This window comes from Ochotona princeps, chromosome 12 (assembly GCF_030435755.1).
Source record: "Ochotona princeps isolate mOchPri1 chromosome 12, mOchPri1.hap1, whole genome shotgun sequence".
In the NCBI taxonomy this organism is placed as follows: domain Eukaryota; kingdom Metazoa; phylum Chordata; class Mammalia; order Lagomorpha; family Ochotonidae; genus Ochotona; species Ochotona princeps.
Genome location: NC_080843.1, coordinates 45934558 through 45951059, shown reverse-complemented (window position 1 = coordinate 45951059; position 16502 = coordinate 45934558). Strand labels below are relative to the sequence as shown.

The following is a 16502-nucleotide window of genomic DNA, read 5'->3' as shown; positions in this document are numbered from 1 at the left end:
AATGCCAGCATCCCACATGAGCACCACTTTATACCCAGGCCGCTACACTTTCAATGCATCTCCTTGCTAAATGTGCCTGGAAAAGCAGCAGCAGACGGCCCAAGTCCTTTGCCTCCACACCGACATGAGAGACCCAGTGGAAGTCACATGTTCCTGGTTTCAACCTGGCCCAGCCCCAATCACTGAAACTGTTTGAGGAGCGAACCAGTAGATGGAAGAAAAAAAAGCAGAAAAGAAACTATACTTATATTCTGTTTCAGTATGACTCCACATCTTAGTTTAACAAATGTGTTTCAATTTCTTCAGTTTTAAAACAGGAAAATACACTTGCCCTTAAGTCTCTTTTCTGGGACGCTGTAAACTTACTTCAGTTATTAACATGAATAACAAATTCTGAATTTTAAGGATGTTTTACACTCCTTATAAGTTAAATATGGGGCCTGGCATGGTAGCCTAGCGGCTAAAGTCCTCAACATTCATGCGCTGGGATCCCATATGGGCACCAGCTCATATCCTGGCTACTTCACTTCCCTTCCAGCTCCCTGCCTGAGGCATGGAAAAGCAATGGAGTACAGTCCAAAGTCTTGGGACTCTGCACCTAAGTGGGAGACTCAGCAAAAGCTCCGGGCTCCTGGCTTCAGATTGGCTCAGTTTCTGCTGTTGCAACCACTTGGGGAGTGAACCAGTGGACAGAAGACCTTTCTCTCTGTCTCTCCTTCTCTCTGAAAATCTGCCTCTCCAATAAAAATAAATAAATATTTTTTTAAAAAAAGTTAAATCTGGGAGCCAGCACAGTGAAGTACCACGCCAATTCTCTGCTTACGGCACCAGCATCCCAAATGGGCCCTAGTTCATGTCCTGGCTGTTTCACTTCCCAACCAGTCCCCTCCTTGTGGCCTGGGAAAGCAGAGGAGGATGGCTCAAGTCCTTGGTTCCTAACCCCATGTGGAAGATCTGGAAGAAAATTCCTGACTCCTGGCTTCAAATCGGCTCAGCTCCGACTGTTGCAGCCACTTGGGGAGTGAACCAGTGCATCTCTCTCTCTCTCTCTCTCTCTCTCTCTCTCTCTCTCTCTCTCTCCCCCTCTCTCTCTCCTTTCTGTAAAATCTGCCTTCCAAAAAAATAATAAATATTTTTTTAAATCTTAAAAAAAAACCTTAAATGGCTAAGACAGCTAATTAATTTATTATAGTCCCCATTTTATAAATAGATTCCCACAGCTATTAAATGATTTAACATTTTCACCAATAAACGAAAAATAAAATGAGATATTGGTACATTGGGTATTTCTTCCATGCCATCAGTGTTAAGACACATGAGTTATTTAATTCCAGAACAGCTTTTCAAGGGCTAGAAAAGCCCTTGAAAACTAGATGCTCACATACAATACACTCATGTGAAAAACATGTTACATGTAGAAGCCTTAACATGTGAAAAAAGTACATTCCTCTGAATAAAGTAAATTAGAATAATAACTGTGGAACAGCAATAAACTAAAAGTGTCTCCTAATGGAGGCCTAATTAAGAATAATAAATGCTGCCAGTAAAATGATTCCTTGAAGTATGTTTCTTAAAGGCATATAAGTATATCATTAGGAAAATCAAGTCCTCCATAACGAACCAAATTCTCAGGAATGTATCAGAAAATCGCTTTTCTATTTAATTTCAAAAAGACAAACCATTTCTGCATTTGCACGCTAAGCACTTCCTGTACTTTCATGAAAAGTATGCAATTAGGTCAACTACTGTATTATTCTGTTAACAGTGAGAAATTCCTATCCAAAGATGGATGGTCACTGATCTCTGGATTCCAGATGCCTAAAAGACGTGACTACAATAATTTGTTAACAATTTTGTCCAGATTTTAAAATCCCTTTCTTCTTTGTACCTTTAGTTGCTGAATAAGGTAGTTTGCATTCAAACGGGCAAGGCGTCTAACAAATGTTTCAAAAAAATACTAAGTTTAAATATTTGAGGGTGGACTGAGAGAAGGAGGAAACTGAGCTATTTTTAAACCCGCTGAGCTGTAGATACAACTGAGCCTCTCCTTGCTTACCATTGTTCTGCACATGATCTCCAAGGACCTCATTTTTAAGAATCCCACAAAGTTCCGACAGAGTCTCCAGGTGAATAACATGAATGATCAATGGCCTGAAGACATCATACAGTGACACACACAGCTTCTCGAGAAGCTCGCTAAAATGAAACAGCAAAACATGATTATTAGTAGTAAACCCGTCAGGATTTTCTAATAGCTGCAAAGTCTCATCGATTTCCCCTAGCTGATAGAAAACAGTATCTCCGAAATATTAGGTTCTGGGAATACGAAGGAATGAGAGAAGTGAAAGGGTAAAAACAAATTTGTAAACTTATTGGTCTAAAAGTTAAGACCTGATAATCAATCCACAGCCACAAGTTCAAATAGCTATACCTAATCAGTATTTCTTTACTGTATCTTATTTTATTAGAGGTTTTTAATCTACCAACAACTTTGTGTATGCCCTGTCAAAAATAATACAGATTATTTCAGTAGACAACTACCTTTTCTATTCTACTTCACTGTGAATCAAATGGAATGAGGCTACTTTCAAAAGTTCATGAAAAATTAGAGTGAAATGCAAATCAATTTTGGCACACAAAAAAACTGTAATCCATGTACATACAGAGAAATCCTCAAAAAATTCGTGAAAATGCATTTAAAAAAACCTATACAACGTTTTTATTTTATTGGACTAAAATAAATTTGTCTTAATTTCATTTTTCCAAGAACTTATCAAAGTATCGTTGTATTCTTCTCCTCCAGGAAAGACAGGTTCATAATTTGTACATGTTTACAGATTAAGTTAAAACACAAAGTCCTTTGGAATATACCAAATATTCTGAGAAACTTTTAAAACATTTGAAAAGAAAAACTTGTCTATACTCTTCACATTGTAAACAGCATTTTTCTACATACAGTATTGCATTGAAAGTGATCACCCCAATTAAAATGCTTAAATACATATTTCTCTTCCCCATTTTAAGAGTCACAATCTCAGAATCTTTGCAAAATTCAAAACAGCCAACATGAAAAAACTGAAACTGACTATAGTGGATCTGTAAGATATTGAGAAAAATAAAGGTCATTAAACGGCATCTGTATTTAAGTATCTTTCCTTAGTTTAGAATCATAGGAATTTTTAACTAGAAGTAATCACCATACCTAGTGGAGACAGGGAGATCTGGACCTCATACTTCCCTTCCTAGTATTCATACCATTATACCATAATGGCTCCAAAAAATATTCAAAACATGTTGGCCTTAACCCACATATTTATTTTAAGAAAATAACCACTGTCCCACCTGAACACACACAAAGTTAAAAACCTGCAGTTAACTAGGAACCACTCTTATATTACTCCAATATAGTCACAAGCTAAATAAATCAACAAGAGTCCATGTAGCACTTACTCTAATTTTGATGTTGGTTTTGTAAAAAATTCATTATAAAGCTGATGCTCATCCTGGCATACATGGACCATAAAGGCACAGCCACTGCGAACCTGCAGGAAGCAAGCACACATCATTTACAGTTAAAGAAATATAAGCACCCAGCATTTATGCAATAGTCTACACTTTATTTGCAATGAGATGATACATACAGGAAGGTACTTCAAAAGTTCATGGACAGAAAATTAAATGAAAAACTTATACTGGTGAAAAAAACTTTGAAATCTATGCAAACGCAATTTTAGAAAGTTCATGCAAAAATTGCACATTATCAAAGAACTGTTGCATGGATTTCAAAAACTACTGCCACAAAATAAACTTTTCTTTATAAAGGTTTATTTTTAATGGAAGGGTAGATTCACAGAGACAAAAAGAGAGAGAGATCTTCCATCTGCTGGGTAACTCCCCAAATGGCTCAACAGCCGGGGATGCATCAATCCAAAGCCAGGAGCCAGGAACCTCTTCCGGGTCTCCCACACAGGTGCAGGGTCTCAAGCACCAGGACCATTATCTACTGTTTTCCCAGGTCATAAGCAGCGAGCTGGATGGGAAGTGGAACAGCCAGGACACGAACTAGGGCCCATATGGAACACCAGTACTGCAGGTAGCAGATCTGCCTGCCACCACTGCACCTGCCGGTACACTTATCTTTTACTTCTAGTTTTCCATGAAGTTTTTTGAAGTATTAATGTATATTTACATAAAACAACTTAATAGAAACAAGTTGTGTGGGGCCTAACGTGATGATTCAGTGGCTAAATCCTAGCCTTACATGCCAGGATCCCATATGGGGGCCGGTTCATGTCCTGGCTAGTGTACTTCCCATCCAGCTTTCCACTTATGGCCTGGGAAAGCAGTTGAGGACAGACCAAACTTGGGACCCTGCACCTCTACAGGAGACCCAAAACAAGCTCATGGCTCCTGGCTTCAGATCGGTTTAGCTACAACCATTGCAGCAGCATGGAGAGTGAATCGCAGACAAAAGATGTTTTACTCTGTTTCTCCTTCTCTGTAAATTTGCCTTTCCAATAAACATAAATAAATAAATAGTAAAAATACAAAGTGCTTGGCTTTCAGTGGCTTACTGCACAATGGGATTATATTGATTTATGTTTTCCTCTTTCTTTACAAACTTTCCATAATAAACACAAACTAGTTTTCCAGTCAAAAGGGAATATTTAGGGCTCGGCAGCGTGGCCTAGTGGCTGGGGTCCTCGCCTTGATCCCATATGGCCGCTGGTTCTAGTCCCGGCAGCTCCACTTCCTCTCTGTCTCTCCTCCTCTCAGTATATCTGACTTTGTAATAAAAATAAAATAAATCTTTAAAAAAAAAAAAAAAAAAAAAAGGGAATATTTAAAAGAATCTTTATGTACTTCTTAAATTAGGACTTAAAACTCACACTAAAAACAATAAGCACTTCTGCAGCAGGCTAAGTTAACATTAAATTTTCAGTATAAACCTACAACCTCTGAAACCTCAACAAGGAATAGTTACTTGTGAATCTTCATATCTCACAGACAAAGAAATAAAACTGAATATTTTGAAAAACTGAATTAGGCTAATAATTAAACATGTCGGGCCCGGCGGTGTGGCCTAGCAGCTAAAGTCCTCGCCTTGAACGCGCCAGGATCCCATATGGGTGCCAGTTCTAATCCCGGCAGCTCCACTTCCCATCCAGCTCCCTGCTTGTGGCCTGGGAAAGCAGTCGAGGACAGCCCAATGCATTGGGACCCTGCACCTGCGTGGGAGACCCGGAAGAGGTTCCTGGTTCCCGGCATCGGATCGGTGCAGCAACGGCCCATTGTGGCTCACTTGGGGAGTGAATCATTGTGCGGAAGATCTTCCTCTCTGTCTCTCCTCCTCTCTGTATATCTGACTGTAATAAAAAAAAATAAATCTTTAAAAAAAAAATAAAATAATTAAACATGTCAAAACCAGAAAAATTATTTTTAGTGTCTTGATATGAGAGACAAAACTATATGCAGAAAATAGCTGTAAGGTGCAAAACAGCTCAGAAGGTTCAACACTGAAGCCAAAGGAGCCAGCGCTTACCAAGGCACAATGATCTCTGTTATTCTGGCTGGTTAACTCTGCGACAGTACATGCTATATTGGGGCCCAAAAGGAGCTCCCGCTGATCAAGGTAACACTGGTGGATGTCACTCAGCAGCTGTTGGTATCTGAGGGAACACAAATGAGGCGGCAATATGAACTTGTGATTTTACAAGTTTTTATTTCAAAAGATAAGAAAAATGGAATCTGATTTTAAATCCCAAAATACGTAGCCAAACTTCTAAGGCTGCCAAGGGCCAGCCTTCACCTGCCTACACACCAGGAATACAGAAATAGAACAAAAACAAACCAGCATGTATCACAGTGCCCTAAGCTTCACAGACTACAAACACATTTACCTTCTAGGAACAGGGGTCTCTTTTCTGCCATATAAATTTGTTAAGTTAGGTTTGTGCTTTACTCCCCAAGATAAGTGGTGTGCTACAAGAACATTGCTCAGAAAAAGTCAGGGATGCAAGCAATTTGGAACAGTACTATTCAACAGGAAGGTCACTGGGAAACCAAAGAACTTTCGGTACTCACTCAGGCATTTTTTCAGATCGGAGCTCTATTTGCTCAATAAGAGTCTATAGAATAAAGAACAAAAATACATCAAAGACTCATCTGGTTTAAGCACACTCTGTTACCTTCTGATTTAATCTACTACAAGCCACTTGGAAAAGCCAAACATAAAGAACAGCTAAAAATATTGAAAATCACAATTTACCATTGCAGTATATTTTTTTTTAGTTTTAGGTTTAATTTTTTTCATCCAGTCATTATATCTTTTTCAACAATTTCAGAATTACTGCTATATATTCAGTGTTAGAAAGAGAGGACAGGAGGAAAGGGGAGAAGTATCATTCTTAGAATTGTATCTATGAACTATATTAAATCTGTTCTTTTTTATTATCAATAAAAAATTTCAAAAAACACTATGTGCAAAAGCTATGTAACAGCCCACTGGGCTGATATATCCTAAGTCAACCATTTTTTCATCCTTAGACATCTAGATTATTTCAAATAACACCCCAGTGGTGAAAAGCCTGAGTGATATTAGACGGTCCAGTTGCCTGGCCTTCAGCAGCTGTTTGTGCTCTTGCAAGGTGGTTCACGTCTCTGAGTTTCCACTTCCACCCTAGCTTCACACTGTCCAACTCTTACGAGGCAAAGCCAACATACTGAATCAAAAGTATTCTTGGGCCCGGCACGGTAGCCAGTGGCTAAAGTCCTCACCTTGCATGTGCCAGGATCCCATATGGGTGCCAGTTCTAGTCCAGGCGACCCTGCTTCCCACCCAGCTCCCTGTTTGTGGTCTGGGAAATCAGTCGAGGACGACCCAAAGCCTTAGGTCCCTGCACCCTCGTGGGAGACCCGGAAGAGGTTCTGGACTCCTGGCTTCAGAATGGCTCAACTCCAGCCGTTGCAGCTACTTGGGGAGTGAATCATCGGAGGGAAGATCTACCTAGAGAGGTAGATCTCTCCTTCTCTCTGTATTTCTAATTTTGCAATGAAGATAAATTCAATTTTTTTCAAAAAAAGTATTCTTACAGACTTTTGATCTCATCTGAAATGCTTTTTTTTAAAGATTTATTTTTATTGGCTGATAACTATTTGAAATTGATACCATTTCATAGTGTTGGCATGCTATTTACTTATTTGAAAGACAGAGTTACACAAACTCAGGAAGAAAGAGGAGAGACAGAGTGATCTTCCACCTGCTGGCTTACTCCCTAAACGGTTATAACAGCCAGGTGTGGGTCAGACTTAACACAACAGGACTTCAGAAGGGCTGGCTAAATAAACGTTACAGCAATATCCTATTTATACCAACACTTACTCTGACTTTGGGGGCAGCTGCTCGAAATTTCACATAAAATAGTGTGAAGGTACTGTCTGCATGAGGTACAGAGGGAGGATCCTAAGAAAACATGATAAACAGGAAAGATAATCAGCAAACAAATAACTGTCCAGAAAACTGATACCGTTTCATATGACTACAGCTTGGCCTCCATATCAATCAAAAGATTACAGTAAAAACCTTCAATTAAATATTATCGTTACAAATGAGAAATCATAAAGTAAACTGTCATCCTCCTCCCTTTCACAGTTCAAATTCACCCAAATGCTACTTGAGTTTTGACAATAAACAGAACTAAATTCAGATTCATTAGTCTGTCACTTTCTGAACACAGAACACAAAGTTGCTTAACCTGACATTCATTATCTCCCTTAGGATACCCAAATACACACGCCAAGGTGTTGTAGACTAGCACATAGTAGGTCCTAACTGATAAGTTTCCTAAACTTGATGAAATTTTACAAACGAGATAAATATATAGTCCAGCTGTTACATTAACTAAAAGTAATGCGCACAGCATGACAGAACCCAAAGCCAGTGGCTTTAAACCCAAAGTCCAAAAACACTCCACGTTCATTACAAACTGCTGCTTAAAATATAAAGCAATTTTACGGTTTCATTTTGTTAGGAAAGAAATATACTCATTGACTATCCTAGCTTGTTCTATTCTCATTTCGTAAGTAACACCGCTAGTTTTCTACCTAGTATCTACTACAATTTAGAAATAAATAAATAAATACACAAATAAAGCGAGCACCACAAGGGCAAGGACCTTAGCAACTTCTTTTGTTAACATACAGTTCCCAATACAATACCAAGTATTGGGAGGTGTTTGTTTGGTAAAAATATGCTTGCTAGATATGGGAAAGCATAAAAATTTTAATTCCCAACGTTCAGACAAAACTTATTTTATTATTATTTAGCTATTTCCTTCATGCAACAGATAGAAATATTTTAAGTGACAAATAGTTTATATCTTCTTATTTATCATACAGTGCTAGATACTTACACTGCTAAATATTAAGGACATTTAGAATATGGCAATTTTTTATTATAAGGAAAGTACAGTACATACTCTTATTTGACAATACGTAAAACTTTCCTAGAAATACAAAGTACTAACCTCAGAAAAGGATTATCAAAGATGAATGACTCCACAGTAAAGAAGAACACAGCAGTGGGAAGCATGAACTCACCCTTTTTAGTAACTGGCTGGTGAGGGTCTGTAGTGTGTTCACAGTATACGTCCTCATGAGGTGTAAAGCTTTAGCAAGACATTGTTTAAACTTCAGTAAATACACAGGATAATCTTTAAAATTGGGCTTGAAAGGAAAGATAAAGATTTACAAAGAGGAAACACTGACAAAAATCTGGTTTTTTAGGAAAATCCAATGTTCCTTAAATAAACTAACATATAAAATACAAAAAAAGGGTTTATACACATCACACATTCCACAAAGATGAATGCTATGCCTATTTAGCTGCACAAAGTAAGTCCGGCACAAAGCAAGAACTCAACCAATACTTGTAGTCATTAGCAAAATATGCTTTCAATACCCTGTGGACTTTATGGATATTACATAAGGCCCAACCAGAAAAAGAACAGAAGTGACCAGAAGTAAATACAGCAATAAATCCTCAGAGTATACAAAGAAAGGGTGATTGAATTTAATGGCTTGTCCCTTTACTTAAACCAGAAATACAACCCATTCTGCTACCAAAAATACACCTAGCATGTCAAGCATCAACAATTTGTAAGAATGACTCATTCTTTGGGTCCAGCGCAATGGCCTAGCGGCTAAAGTCCTCGCCTTAAACATACTGGGATCCTATATGGGCGCCAGTTCTAATCCCGGCAGCTCCACTTCCCATCCAGCTCCCTGCTTGTGGCCTGGGAAAGCAGTCAAGGACGGCCCAAAGCCTTGGGACCCTGCACCCGCGTGGGAGACCTGGAGGAGGTTCCTGGTTCCCAGCTTCGCATCGGCGCAGCACCAGCTGTTGTGCTCACTTGGGGAGTGAATCATCGGACGGAAGATCTTCCTCTCTGTCTCTCCTCCTCTCTGTATATCTGACTTTGTAATAAAAAATAAATAAATCTTTAAAAAAAAAAAAAAGAATGACTCATTCTCTAAGGGGGATAGAATCAATCACATGCTCTGCACTCCTGGGGAGCCTCAGCAGCCAAAAGTGTTCCAATTATGTTACTGATACTGACTGGGATTTACCAATTTTCCTCTAATATATTATTCATACATATCTTCCTTTCAGGCAAAACAACTGCTTTACAACACAAGAAGTGATATACTAAGAATATTAGAAGTTTTCAAAAACATACAAAAACCCTATAACTTACATGCGAGGAGATATATGTTATACAGTCATCCAACTTGGCCAGCATAGGTATAAATCCTTCACTATTCACAGACAACGTTGGAGAATTCAGTTTCTTTAAGGGAGAAAAATATTAATCTTAATTCATAGAAAGAAAGATACAAATAAAAGGCAAAAATTATAGCTTTGCATATGTCAAGATGCAATATAGTGGACTAATGTCTTTATAATACGTTCTAAAATTAAAACATCCTCAAATGTAGGCCCCATGTAACAATGTCCAACAAATATCAAATATAGATTTTAATCCAGTTTAACCTAATCAGCTTTAATGGTGCACTTCATGAACTGCCAAATATTTTCTATTACTCCACTATAAAATACTATATTGAAATAAGGCATCAAGCACTTAAATTTCCCACTTTCTAACACTTTACAAAATACATGATTATTCCATTTCCAAACACTGCAGACTTTTAAAGGATTACCTAGCAGTCACATTATGTTTAGCAATCATCCTATGAAAGCATGTTATTCCCAATTATTTTTTATCAGAATGGACAAATAGCTTGGCAACGAGCTACTTCCCAACGCATTCCAATGTCAACTAGCAACTGATTTTACTTCTGTGTCTTTAGTAAACCATGGCAATTATGACTACTTTAATTATTTTAATAACATGGCTTACATATAATTATTAGGACTAATTCATGTGTCAGAAACATATAAAGTGTAATTTACACAGTACCTTTTTACTGGACTTTGAGACTCGTGTATGTTATGAAGACTATACTTTCCTTCAAACTAAACACTAAAGCTAGTTTGAAAAGTGCTTTGACTACTATCATAGTAACCTAACCACAGCAAGATTTAAAATTGATTTTTTTATAATCTTTATGGCTTACAAATAAAATATAATTAGAGGTAACCAATATGGAGGTTATACTAACAGTAATACGGCTTAAGAAAAAAATACTACTTCAATCACATTTGAAAAAAATAAAACTCATAATGGTATCTCAAGTAGTTACAAATACAACTGTCTACCAGCAAACAAACCAAGTTAAAATATCACTGAGACCCAGAATAAGTTTAAAAATCATACTACTAAGAGGAACTACAAAGCAAAAATAACTTTACAAAAAAGTAAAAAAAAAAAAAAAATTACCGTATTAATAGTTTCTAATTCATTGAAATAGGAAAGCTTCTGTTGAATGTTTTCAGCCAAATCAATAAGTTCCGACTTGCATTTTTAAAAGAGAAAAATCAGTTATTATTTTAAGAATATGAAAATCAACATTCCAGTCTCAAAATTCTACTGAATAGGTTTAAATTAGATAAATAAATTTACATCAGATATGAGATTTCAGAATAAGATGAAATATTTCTGCAATCATGAAGTAGGCAAAAAAGCATTATAGCAAATTTCATATCATCTTTCTGTAAAATAATAAAGAACCCATTTAAAAACACAAAGACACATTTACAAAAAATTCTGAGATAATACAAGTACTTAAACCTCTAAGTTACAAGTTTAAGTACAACCCTATTCATTGATCTTTTCATCAATTTCATTACTGGTACAAAACACTATGGTTGTTTGAAAAGTTTCAAAACCAAGAGTGGATGAAACAAGCTATTGGAGCCACTACACTGTCAAACTATACTGAGACCTCAGAGCTCGGCACCCAGGAACGCCTGACATGGCCCTGTTTGTGTAATTTTCTTCAGAATAAAAGGCTATAAATGGAACAATCTACGTGCATAGCACATGGTCTTAAACATACAGCGCTGTTCAATCAGAACTGAGAGTAAATAAATAAAAAATGTTATGCATATATTTAAACACATGTAAATATCTTTTTAAGACTATGTGCGATATTAAGTGTAATCACTGACCCTCTCACTTACTACAAATTACCTGTTCTTTTAAGAGCTGTTCACAGGCTTCGTGTAGGGTTCCCGTCTTATTGGACACAAAAAGGTACTGTTTCTGCAATGACTCCAGATGCTGTAGAGCATTGTTTACATCATTCAGGATGGCGTCACACTGCTCCTGAAACCCAGACAAGTAATCCCTCATCTGTCTAGAAAACAGAACCAAAAGGGGATTGACAATAATATTTTCCCCCATAAACATAATCAAGAAACAACAGCCTCATTTTTCCAAAAATGCTTGAATCTCAGGAGGATAGTTCAACCGACTCATAAAAGCTGACAATATTCATCAAATGGAGTGAAAGCTGTGCCATAAACTATTTCAATATTTAGGAAGATAAATCACTGATACACTAAGCAATAGTAGGAATTAACCTAGAAGCCATAATCTGGCTCCCCAAATGTAAGGCAATGAGTTACCAGCTCAGCTTTCAGAGACTAGAACACCAAACATCCCAGCTCTCATCATGTAAGGTCATGTAAGGAAGTGCTCCCTTCAGACCACTTCTACCTTTGCCAGGGGTCTTTCCTAATGCATCCCTATGAAGATTAAATGGCACCATATGCCAAGTATTCATCAATAAATGTTACCAATATCAGTAGCTCCCTGCCATTTTCCCCATGCCACCAATAAAGATCAACAGAGCAACATAGTAACACTCAATCTCTGTGGTCATCCTTAAAATCTGTTGAGGATGTTTTTCCTTCTTAAAGAAAGCCACAAAAGCCTCTTAGAACTCCTAGCACACTCTCACTAATCTATTGATTATGATATAACCCCTTTTAAAAAATACATATTTAATTAAAATATTTGAAAAATGGAGAGAGAAGAAAGTGTGAGAGCAAGGAAGAAAGTAGTTGTCCAAAGGTCCTCTACAGCCCAGGCAGGTTAGTCCAGAGTGAGGAGCCTGGAACTCATGCTAAGCCTCCCACAAGGTAGAAGGGACCAAAGTAATCAAGGCTTCACCTGCTGCCTTCTCAGGATGTACATCAACAGAAAGGTGGGTCAGAAGTACAGTCAGGACTGAAACTCAGGGCCTGGTGCAATGGCTCAACTGGCTAGTCCTCCCCTCCAAGTACCAGGACCCTCTGTGGGTGCTGGTTCCTGCCCTAGTAGCTCCACTTCCCATACAGCTCCCTGCTTGTGGCCTGGGAAGGCTGTAGGGGATGGCCCGAAGCCTTGGGACACTGTACCAGCGTGGGAGACCAGGAAGAAGCTTCAGGTTAAGTCAGCTTAGCTCCAGCCACTGCAGCCATTTGGGGAGTAAACCAGTGGATGGAAGATCTTTCTCTTTGTCTCTCCTTCCCCCTGCAAAACTGTCTTCCCAATTAAAACAGATAAACCTTTAAAAAAGAATATTTAAAGACTCAAAACTCAGGCACTCCAATACAGGGTGCAGGCATCCTGAATGACATTTTAACCACCACACCAAACACAAATTACAGTTGTAATGACCTAAATTCTTTCTCTGGTAATTTGTACAGAAAATGGCTGTTTAAATGTGTTTTTTTTTTAATTGCCTGTTTTTGTTTTTGTTTTTACTATTTTTTTTATTTGAAAGGCAGATTTACAGAGAGAAAAATCGTCTATCTATTGTTTCACTCCCCAAATGACAGCAACAGCTGGAGCTGAACCATTCTGAAGCCAGGAGTCAGGAGCTTCTTTCAGGTCTCCCATGTGGGTATAGCGACCCAAGAACTTGAGCCAACCTCCACAGCTCTCCCAGGCCACAACCAGGGAGCTGAATGGGAAGTAGAGCAGTCAGGACTCAAATGAAGTGCCCATAAGGGATGCCAGCGCTACTAGCAGAGAATTAGCCTGTTGAGCCACAGTGCTGGCTCATGTGAGTCTTTTCTTTTTTTAAACTTTAATCTTTTAAAGACAGGAAATGTGAAATATTCATGATGACTGGAATAAAAAAATTAGGATATCAAGAACCACACATACCTATATTTAATTCCTTCATCCTGATCCATCTGAGTTTGCAGCTTTGCAAACCATGAGAAAAACTGGAAAAAAAGAGTATCACATTGTCAACAAAACTAAGAATGAGTACTGGCTACAAGTAAAACAGTACAACAAAAAGGCAGACATTAATTGCTTCGGTTTAGGGATCAGACTTAATAGCTTTAAGCCAAAAGTAGACAATTGAATTACACGCAAAAAACCCCACTATGCTAAAAAAGCAAAGGATATAAAAAAAATTAGCCATTTTCAGAGTCAAGTAAGGAGAAGGCTTAAAGGTACAAACTGCAAATATGTGTGTGTGTGTGTGTATGTGTGTCTTCATAAGAGGCTAATGTCTATTTATTAACTTGCCAAATCTGAGTAGATAACTTAGGGCTTTGGGTAATTATCAACATTAATATTATGTAACAATAAATGTTAGAATATAAACTCAGAAATAACACCACTTAGTACTACTGCAAGAAAATTAACTTTGTCATTAGCTAACCCTGAGTGTCATGGAAAATATTATTACTAAGAAGAAGTGATTAAGGGCTGACTTTAAATAAGCATGAAGGAACTACATGACCAATGTTTTATGTCTCAAGCATGTTAGTTATAACTGTATTTGAGCTTGTCAAAATTCATGGAGCTGAGGCTAGGTCTCAATCCCAACTGAGCCATGTATGAGCTATATGTGGGTATGGACGAGCTGTGGCTGCGCTGAAACATCCAACAGCAAGAACCAGAATGGGTTGAAGGCCAGTTAAGAAAATCCACTGTTCCTGCTAGGACAGGAGGTGAACTGAGTAGTGCTGGCTCATGAACCCACTGGTATACGCGAAACCTGGCACTTGGAGGGTTCTGATGGAGGAGCCTGGGCAACTCCTCTGACAGGACTCAGACCGTGCAAGTAAAGCGCAAGAAGCATGGAAGGAAACAACCCAGAAGAGGTTATGGAAAGTGTCCCACTGGCATACATTTGGCATGGGTCGGGGGCAGACCAGGCTGAATCAGTTCACGTCATCCACTGGCAAATCTGAACGCCAGAGCAGAGTGTGGGTCGAGCCAGGTTTGGTTGTGACAAAAGCAGTACACAACACGGAATGCCAAGGTGAGATTGCCTGTGACAGTTGTGACTGCAGCACCCAACCAGCACACGTGAGAATTAGGAAGGGAGGGGGCAGAGCCGACAGGGGAGTAAGGGGTGGTTCCCTAGCTGGACAGCTACTCCCACTGGAGAGTGTGAGACGGGATGGGGACAGACCAGACTAGGCAGGGCTACGGCACCTGTGCGCCTCATGTGGACCAGATCAGGGAAAAGCCAGGATGGGCAGATTATTCCTACTGGTGCAAACAAAATTAGAGTGGGTGAGGGTTGTTGGGGCTTAGCCACAGCAGCAGAAGCTGGCACTGGGGGCTGATACTGTCAAGTCAAACCACAGAACCACCCGAACAGTGCATTAACTGGGATAGAGAGAGACCTGGGAGGGAAATAGTGGGCTCCTACCTCTTGGGTTACCACTCCCACGCGAGGGCACGAAAACTAGGACAGGGGCTGGGGTGACTAGACAGTGAGGCACCAAACAGCATCTGTGAGGGCTGGATAGTGGAGCTGGTTAGATGGAACTAAGCTTCAATACCCATTGACATGTACAAGAGCCAAATGGGGTGTGGGAAAGACTGGACTACTGCTGCACATGCTGGCAAACCAGGGTAGGGGGCAGGCCTGGTGGGGGTTAGTGTGGGTCACTCCAACTAGGCTTCAGCTCCCACTTGTTTATACGAGAGCCAAGTATGTGCTGGGCAGAACCAGGCTGGACTGCAACACCCATTGGTTCCAGTGGAAGTCAGGGCTGAAAACAGAACCAACCCTGCAATTGCAACCACCAGCTGATGGGGGCGATGGACTGTGCCGGGCCCTGTGCTTGCCAGTACATACAAGAATCTAGTCTGGGAACACCTCAAAGTTTCTTTTGGGGACTCCCCAATCGAAATGGCAGACTCATAACCCTACCCAAGAAAAGACTGAAGACAGAACAGGTCAATCCACCACCTCAGTTATATGTTGGCAGCGAAATACTGGACAAACAGAGACTCTATGATGGACTATGTCAATCAGTGGATTCTTCAACAACCTCGTCGTGCCTGGAGTGGCGAGATTGGCAGCGATTCATAACTGGTGAACTATCAAAACCACTTGAGCAAGTATCTCCAAGCATGCCCCACATCGGGGACCTGGGATGGGTGGGAGACTGGGTGGGGCTTCTCCCTCAATATTCCCTTTACCTTAGATAAATGAATAAAATTTTAAAAAAAGAAATTCATGGAGCTGACCCCTAATATGAGTACATTAACTGGACACAAATCACAACTCAATATAGTAATGATTTTTTATTTGAAAGAGGGACATCCAGGTGCAAATTTAATCATAAGGTTTTTTTTTCCATCTAAGCTAGCTGGCAGAGACGGTGCAAGATTACCTTCTACAGTTTTCTAAGGGGAGTCAGTGTCAAGTGCATACCATTTTGCCATATACTTGGCTATCATTTTCTGAGTGTGTATTACATGCCTGCCAATATAAGAAATCTACACAAACTATTTTATTTAGTTCTCATAAAATCGCTCCAACAACCCCTCAAAACAAACAAACAAATCTACAATAGATAGAGAACAACAGGAAAGCTTAGAATCAGACAGGAAACGGTCAGTGGGGATGCACTTATAACTCACTGGGTGGGACACAAAGATTAGTTACTTCTCACTGGGGTATGGAAGATTTCTCTGCACACCCCTCCCAAAACTGTTCACCTTAACTGTTGACATATGTCTTGTTGGAGTTATAGAGTTAGATTACCTGGAAAACAGCCAGGTTCAGCAAAA

At 39.2% G+C, this 16502-nt stretch overlaps 1 protein-coding gene across 1 annotated transcript in view; it reads right to left on the bottom strand.

Annotated features, from left to right (window-relative positions):
• The window catches only part of COG3 (component of oligomeric golgi complex 3), a 50458-nt gene that overhangs the window by 28159 nt on the left and 5797 nt on the right, over positions 1-16502 (bottom strand). Inside the window, exons 3-12 of the mRNA XM_004577468.2 lie at positions 13620-13681; positions 11655-11820; positions 10902-10976; positions 9756-9848; positions 8599-8724; positions 7382-7462; positions 6085-6128; positions 5543-5669; positions 3451-3542; positions 2057-2196 (exon numbers count right to left, since the gene is read on the bottom strand). Of these exons, the coding sequence (XP_004577525.2) occupies positions 2057-2196; positions 3451-3542; positions 5543-5669; positions 6085-6128; positions 7382-7462; positions 8599-8724; positions 9756-9848; positions 10902-10976; positions 11655-11820; positions 13620-13681 (1006 nt within the window). The remainder of the gene's footprint in view (positions 1-2056; positions 2197-3450; positions 3543-5542; positions 5670-6084; positions 6129-7381; positions 7463-8598; positions 8725-9755; positions 9849-10901; positions 10977-11654; positions 11821-13619; positions 13682-16502) is intronic.